Raw genomic sequence first — 8,588 nt, 5'->3', positions numbered from 1 at the left:
AACTAACTAACTAACTAACTAACTAACTAACTAACTAACTAACTAACTAACTAACTAACTAACTAACTAATTAACTAACTAACTAACTAACTAACTAACTAACTAACTGACTAACTAACTAACTAACTAACTAACTAACTGACTTACTAACTAACTAACTAACTAACTAACTAACTAACTAACTAACTAACTAACTAACTAACTAACTAACCAACTAACTAACAAGACAAAATGGGCGGAATGACTATGGTGGGCGTGGCAACTTACATATTAAAAACGATTATTTTGGAAACTATTTGAGTTAAACTCTTCTTACTTTCGGTGGTAATAAATTGGTGGATTACAAATGGGGAGTACGGCACCCCCATATGATTTCAATACAAAAATTCTTTTATCTAGGATATTATTAAAAATTGATTTTTACAATTTTGCACGAATATCTATAATAATATTCATCTAAACATTTTCAAAGAAATCGTGCTTGCATCATAGGGGGGTGGGGCAGTCTTCGCACTTGTATTGTTTTATAATTTTTATAGCTATTGAAGTCAATACAGCCATACCCGTATGTCTGTCTATACGTCATTATGTTTGTAAGAAATTTTCTGAATCTTCAACAATTCGGCCAGACATTCTTTCAAGAATTTTCTTATTCCTGACTGTTTTTTGAATACCCTATGGTAAAGGGTATGTAAAATTCGGCAAAACCGAATCGACAATTCTTATTTGTTTTAACTATAAAATCTTACATTAAGCAATTAGTTGAATAGGAACAGAAAGCAGTTTAACTGAAATAATTCAATATTCTTAGAATTTTCATAAAAATTTTGTTTACTACTTTAATTGTTTTTATTTTGCAATAGTGATAAGAAACATGTTGTTGTTGAATGTAAGTCCCCCCTTTTTTTAAGTATTTATTCACAATGATTCAGACCAAAAAAAAAAGAGGCGTAAATTGTAACAACAACAACAACAAAATAAATAACAACGTAAAATAATCACTGGAAATAATACACACAAAGATCATGTGATTGATTGACTTCTTAAGAAATTTTGTGATTGCATACACAAGTTTGGGCCAGACAAGGATGGGGGTTTTCCCAAGTACAAATATCAAACTAAATTTAGAAATTTTTGTAATTTATAACTGTCTTGATCTGATTGTAATAATAGGATCTGTTGAAAGAAATAAGTGTTTGTACATTTTCATACACCTGTTGGTCGGGACATATTTGTTTGTGTAAAAGGGTCCTATCGTATAATAGATATCATTGCTGGGATGTATTAGAAGTCTGTCTTGTTTATAAATGATTTCTTGTGCAGTTATACTTATTAAGATTATAAATTTTAAACTTGGTAGTTGGACTAGTCTATAATATCCAAAGTCCATTCAAAGTGATTGAATTTTTTTTAATTTATAAGCGGAATTGTACCTTCAATTGCTTACAATAATATTTTTAATATTTCAATTTAATTAATATTAAATCCTTAATTATATTGTTTTGTTAATTTCTTAAAATAAAAAAAAATTAAACAATAAAAACCAAATAAAAAAAATTAAGCTGAAAATTGCATAATTTCAAGTCATTTATTCAAGAGAATAAATGTCTAGACAACAAAACAGCGATTAATTTGCGTAATTTACAAAAAAAAAAAAAAAAAAAAACAACAACGACGACATACAAACATAAAAACAAATATAAATAAATTTAAAAAAAAATTGTACAGAAATAAAATCATTTATAAATAAATAAAAAAAATAAATAAATAAAATTTTACATTCTACTTTAATACCGCAATAACAACAACAACAAAAATACAACACTACATGTTAAAAACCAACAAAATATTTTAAAATAAAAATGCTAAATACTTTTACTGGTCGTTGTTTTCAAAACGTCGCGTTTTTTTTTGTATCTAAAAATATTCACTTGAAAAAAAAATTAAAATCAAACCAATTCAAAATCAAAATAATAAAAATAAATAAAAATTTTTACTCGCACACATGTTAAGCAAACGATCCCAGTGCCAGAATGACTACCACCAGCCTTGCAATTGCATATAATAAAATTTTTGCCTCTAAAGTCTAATGGTGACAAACTTGGATACACTCTCACACACGTTAAAGAGGACCCCTTACCTATTATTTTGAATGTTAATGTTTAAGTTGGGAGCAGCTTTATTTTCTCTATTGCTATATTTTCTTGATCCGATTGCCAGTCTAGTCTATAGTCTATGTCTCGCCTATAGTTTAGTCTAAAGTGCAGTACATGGTCAAGTCTATAGACGAGTCTATAGTCTAGTCTATAGTTTTGTCTGTAGTCCAGTCTTGTCATAAGCTCATTCCATGCTCAAGTCTATACTCTAGTCTTTAGTTCAGTCTGTAGTATAGTCTGTTGTCTAGTCTGTAGTCTACTCTGTAGTCTAGTCTGTAGTCTTGTCTGTAGTCTAGTCTATAGTCTAGTCTATAGTCGAGTCTATAATCTAGTCTATAGTCTAGCCTATAGTCTAGTCTAGTCTATAGTCTAGTCTATAGTCTAGTCTATAGTCTAGTCAATAGTCTAGTCTATAGTCTAGTCTATAGTCTAGTCTATAGTCTAGTCTATAGTCTAGTCTATAGTCTAGTCTATAGTCTAGTCTATAGTCTAGTCTATAGTCTAGTCTATAGTCTAGTTTATAGTCTAGTCTATAGTCTAGTCTATAGTCTAGTCTATAGTCTAGTCTATAGTCTAGTCTATAGTCTAGTCTATAGTCTAGTCTATAGTTTAGTCTATAGTCTAGTCTATAGTCTAGTCTATAGTCTAGTCTATAGTCTAGTATATAGTCTAGTCTATTCTATAGTCTAGTCTATAGTCTAGTCTATAGTCTAGTATATAGTCAAGTCTATAGTCTAGTCTATAGTCAAGTCTATAGTCAAGTCTATAGTCTAGTCTGTAGTCTAGTCTATAGTCTAGCCTATAGTCTAGTCTATAGTCTAGTCTATAGTCTATAGTCTAGTCTATAGTCTAGGCTATAGTCTAGTTTATAGTCTAGTCTATACCATTGACTATACTATAGCCTATTATGTAGGTTTGTCTATTATTGGCATAATATCAATAATATTAGGCTCTATTCGTGCTGCGTTTAAGGCAAGTATCATATAAGTCTCAGTATACCAACTCCACTCACAAAGATGTGGAGGATATAAAGCAGACGTGTGAATGAACGCCACAAGTGACACCAGACCAAAACAAAAACAAGCGAGTGAACAACAAAAAGACAACAGTATTCTACGATCGACAAAAAACTAGGGTAAGTACAAGTGATGGTAAGGATGGTGCAAAAAAAGGCTACCAATCATTTTGGTACCAACAAAAGCAAAATACTGAAAATTAAAAAAATTAAAATGTGGGCGAACGAGCAAAATTTAAAATGTTAAAAATTTTACTTTACATTTTTTTTCTTTAAAAATAGTACTTTTTTCTGCTACATACAAATAACACCAACTCCATTAAAACTAAATGCAAAGAAAATTAAATTCTCTATATTCTGTACTCGCACTCGAATTATGTCACACATATTTATGTTTTTCTTTTTTTTCATTTCTACCTCTGAGGCAATTAAACTCTTACCGTGTGTGTGCTATTTACTGTTGCCACTGTCGCTGACTTTGCGGCATGCAGTCAGTCCAACACCAACAACTCAAGTGTAAATGATAATTAAGTTATAAAGTGCTTCTCTATGCGTTTGCATTTCATTTCACTTTCCTTTTGAATAAATATGTTTTTCTTGAAATAAAAACAAACAAATTTATTGTGTAATTCAGATTTACATATGGGGCGTCTAGTCAAAAATAAAAAAATAAAATTCAAAATATTTATTGCATTTTTAAATTGCCAGAATACTATGATGGCGTCAATGCATATCATTGCATTAATTTTTTAGTTTTTTCCCATTTGTTTTTAAATAAACAAAATATCAAAAAATTCTGTTAAAGAATGGCCATCATGTGATTCCTATTTTTGGGCCGGATATGTAAAGGGCTGATGAAATATTATGATGCATATGAATCATGAGAATTGTGTGATGATACAAAGGGATGAAGTGGTGCATCACGCACCAATACAGAAAGTATGTAATTAACTAACTAACTAACTAACTAACCAACCAACTAACTAACTAACTAACTAACTAACTAACTAACTAACTAACTAACTAACTAACTAACTAACTAACTAACTAACTAACTAACTAACTAACTAACTAACTAACTAACTAACTAACTAACTAACCAACTAACTAACTAACTAACTAACTAACTAACTAACTAACTAACTAACTAACTAACTAACTAACTAACTAACTAACTAACTAACTAACTAACTCACTAACTAACTAACTAACTAACTAACTAACTAACTAACTCACTAACTAACTAACTAACTAACTAACTAACTAACTAACTAACTAACTAACTAACTAACTAACTAACTAACTAACTAACTAACTAACCAACTAACTAAATCACTCACTAACTAACTAACTAACTAACTAACTAACTAACTAACTAACTAACTAACTAACTAACTAACTAACTAACTAATTATCTATTCTATAGACTATTATACAGTCTAGTCTACTTTATAGTTTAGTTTTTAGTCTAGTCTATAGTTTAGTCTTGTGTATAATCTTGTATATAGTCTAGTCTATAGTCTAGTCTTTAGTCTAGTCTTTAGTCTAGTCTATAGTCTAGGCTATAGTCTTGTCTATAATCTATTATATAATTTAGTCTATAGTCTAGTCTATAGTCTATTCTACAGTCTAGTCTAGTCTATAGTCTAGTCCATAGTCTAGTCTACTGTCTAGTCTATAGTCTAGTCTATAGTCTAGTCTATAGTCTAGTCTATAGTCTAGTCTATAGTCTAGTCTATAGTCTAGTCTATAGTCTAGTCTATAGTCTAGTCTATAGTCTAGTCTATAGTCTAGTCTAGTCTATAGTCTAGTCTATAGTCTAGTCTATAGTCTAGTCTATAGTCTAGGCTATAGTCTAGGCTATAGTCTTGTCTATAACATAGGCTATAGTCTAGGCAATAGTCTGGTCTCTAAACCCAACACGAACTTATTGTTCAGTAATAGTGAAGTTTTATCTCTATAAATTCTGACTCCCCAGTCAAACTCTCTGATTATTCAAATCGTAATTTATCAAACACCCAATTAAAATTTCTACAAATAATTGTTATAATCATATCTGTATGCAATTTTGAATTATGACTTAATAAAACTATAATTTTGTTTACAAAACACGTCCTTATAAATAACAAGATACAAATTAATTTTAATTACAACAAAATTTTCGCATCAACAAATGATTTCAGCATTGTCCCCTAACAATGTGTATTTTCATAATAATATTTTTTTTATTTTTGCAAATAATTTAAATCGTAATCATAGAATTCTGTCAGAATTAACTAAATACTTTTTACAATGTTAACACAACAAACAAAATAATATCTGATTATTTCAGATGCCAGTAATTATTTGTAATTTTAGATTTAATTATTGGAAAAACAAAAAACAACAACTTAATTTTTCTAAACATATTACAGAAAAACTATTATTATTATTATTATTGCTTAGAAAAAAACTAAATAAATTTCCCGATCAAACTAAATTGATAAAACAAAATTGGCATGCAATTTTGGAGACAAATAAATGACAAATAGTAGATAGAAATAAATTGAAAGTTTTTTTCCTATCGCCAAAAAAACAACTATAAATAATTGAAAATCTCTATGAATCGATGTCAGTTTCCATTTGAATATTAAAAGTTTATGAAGTTTTGTAAATAACTCTTTCTCTTGTGCGTTAAAGTAATCGAAAAAGTTTATAAAATGAAATTCCAGTTGACTGGATTATTAGTGGCAGCTGTCATGTTGATGGTGAGTTTGTTGGGAAGTTAAGTTAAAAAATTAAATCCTATTTTTTTAATATTATATTATAAAAAGGCTTGCTCTACTTGCTTGGCTCAAGGCCCAGGTGGTGGTGGCCAAGGTGGTGGTCAAGGTGGTGCTCAAGGTGGTGGTCATGGAGGTGCTCAAGGCGGTGCTCAGGGAGGTATGGGTGTTGGCATGAGTGCTGGTGCTGGTGCCGGTGGCGGTATGGGAGGTGGTGGTGGTAGTGGCATGGGAGGTGGTGGCGGTCGCCGTTAAATAATATGATTTTTTTAATTCTCTACAGTTGACACATATTGATTTAAAGTTCCCTTAAAACATTTAATAAAGTACCTAACAAAAATATGAAAATACCCATATGGGAAATTCCAATCTACGGTGCCGTCTTTAGTCTAGTCTAAAGTCTAGGAGCGGATCCACGGAGGGGGAAAAAGTGAAGTTTCCCCAAAAATTGTTGATACAAAATATAACAATGAAGAAAAAAGAAAAAGAAAATATGTAAAAATTAAAAAAATTCCCCCCACAAAAGCTTCAGTTGGATTCGCACCTGGTCTAGTCTATAGTCTTGTTAATAGTCTAGCCTTTAGTCTAGATTATAGTCTAGTCTATAGTCTAGTCTACAGTCTAGTCTATAGTCTAGTCTATAGTCTAATCTATAGTCTAGTCTACAGTCTAGACTATAGTCTAGTCTATAGTTTAGTCTATAGTTTAGTCTATAGTTTAGTCTATAGTCTAGTCTATAGTCTATTCTATAGTCTAGTCCATAGTCTAGTCTATAGTCTAGTATATAGTCTACTCTATAGTCTAGTATATAGTCTAGTCTATAGTCTAATCTATAGTCTAGTCTAGTCTATCGTCTAGTCTATAGCCTAGTCTATAGTCTACACAATAGTCTAGTCTATAGTAAGTTCTATACTCTAGTATATAGTCTAGTCTATTGTCAAGTCTAGTCTAAAGTCTAGCCTGTAGTGTAGTCTACTCTGTAGTCTAGACTTTCGTCTATAGTCTAGTCTATAGTCTAGTTTATAGTCTAGTCTATAGTCTGGTCTATAGTCTAGTCTATAGTATATATATTTATAGTATAGTCTATAGTCTAGTCTATAGCCTAGTCTGTAACCAGTTCATAGTCTAGTCGATAGTGTAGTATAAAGTCAGTCTATTGTATAGTCGACTATATAAATCTATAAACTAATTTTTAATGAAGTAGTCTAGTCTATAGTCGAGACCATTGCCAGTCGATAGATGACTCGATCTCGGTCTAAATTTGATATTCTTATTCTTTTAATGTGTGGAGGTTAAATGAAATGATTCTTAAACAGCTGACGTTCTAAAATCTCCCAAGTTATGTTCGTAGTTCCAATAATTCCCCTTCCTCGTGCGATTCATCAATGAATTGAAACTGTACTTCCAGTGTAATTTTTCTTTTCGTTATAAATTAATCAAAAATTTCATTGGCGCCAAGTTTTTTTCTTCGTTTTTTTATTGATTTATGTCAGTTCTGAAAGCGTGTAATATTTTACGACGTTTTGCACTGATAACTGATAAATAGTTTTTGTTTTTATAGTTTTCTTAAGAATTTTTATTTCGTCATATAAAAATTTGAAAAATATATATACATAAAAGAGACATACTTGTTGCACTTATTAAGGCACTTCAAATTTTATTTGTTTTACTAAATACCTAAATACTATGAGTCCATAAGGTAATTACAAGTACTACTGACTTTAAAAGGAGTGTGCAGACAGTTTTATCAACCGGAAATAACTGATGTCGAAGAACTTTACATTTCTTATAAAGTTATAATGTAATATCAGTGTGAAAAGTAGGTGAGAACGATTACAAATTTGGTTAATACATTGGTCGGAAGCCATGTTTGGAAATTGGGCATCCGATAATGCAATTTTCGAATATTTTTAAAGATTTTTTAAATTGCTGAATCATTTTTAAATTAATAACTTGGCTAATATTTATAATAGCACTATAATCTTATTAACAAATATGTGAAAGAGTAGCATCTGATAGTTTTTGTTGATAGAGTCTTAAAAAAAATTCCGCAAAAGAAATCAGGTGAGTTTATAAATGAATGTTTATTATCTCATCGTGTTTTAGCAAAGTTTTTTTTTTTTTTGTTCAGCGTTCGACTACCACTAAACATAGCTGCAAAAAGTATTTACACGTGCCGCTAATTTCCGACTACATAATTTTTTTTCTTCAACATCATTGCGATATCGTTTTTTTTCATACAATATATGCCAAAGTATGTAGACTATCAGATTTAAAGAAATAAATTTTGATTTTTGTTTTTGGGAATGACAACCAAAATTTTAAGTATTTTTCACTTAAGTTTTTCCTCATTTTTTACGTTTTACGACAAAATTTGGGCCAAACGTAGAATCTATATTGTACACTTGCGATAACAATTAAAAAATTATTATGGGAAAAAAAATAAAAGTTGTAATCTATATTTAGACAGATAAACCGACCGACAGACAGTTGAATAGACAAAATAAATAATAATTATGTTAAACAATGATTTTGCAGAAATTTTTAAGTATGTTAGACATTTAATAAACAGAAATGTAAAAAAAATATTTACACTGAGAAAATTTAATAAAGAAAATTAAATATATTATAATAATCAGTGGAATCTAAACTTTG

General features: G+C 29.7%; 1 protein-coding gene across 1 annotated transcript; it reads left to right on the top strand.

The window, feature by feature from the left end:
- Nucleotides 1-5,764: 5,764 nt before the first annotated feature.
- Nucleotides 5,765-6,306, top strand: LOC124420383 (glycine-rich cell wall structural protein 1.0-like). The gene is made up of 2 exons (XM_046952982.1): nucleotides 5,765-5,918; nucleotides 5,985-6,306. Exons 1-2 carry the CDS (start codon nucleotides 5,871-5,873, stop codon nucleotides 6,186-6,188), a joined length of 252 nt encoding a protein of 83 aa, XP_046808938.1. The 5' UTR covers nucleotides 5,765-5,870; the 3' UTR covers nucleotides 6,189-6,306.
- Nucleotides 6,307-8,588: the final 2,282 nt, after the last annotated feature.

This window comes from Lucilia cuprina, chromosome 5, assembly GCF_022045245.1.
Source record: "Lucilia cuprina isolate Lc7/37 chromosome 5, ASM2204524v1, whole genome shotgun sequence".
NCBI lineage: Eukaryota > Metazoa > Arthropoda > Insecta > Diptera > Calliphoridae > Lucilia > Lucilia cuprina.
Note: the sequence above shows the minus strand (reverse complement) of the source record. Positions and strands in the feature narration are given on the sequence as shown.

What these genes read in the sequence shown, in the direction of transcription:
- LOC124420383 (XM_046952982.1), top strand. Translation starts at nt 5,871, where the DNA reads ATGAAATTCCAGTTGACTGGATTATTAGTGGCAGCTGTCATGTTGATG. An exon ending in TGGCAGCTGTCATGTTGATG is followed by an intron (nt 5,919 to 5,984) that starts GTGAGTTTGTTG and finishes TATTATAAAAAG; the next exon opens with GCTTGCTCTACTTGCTTGGC.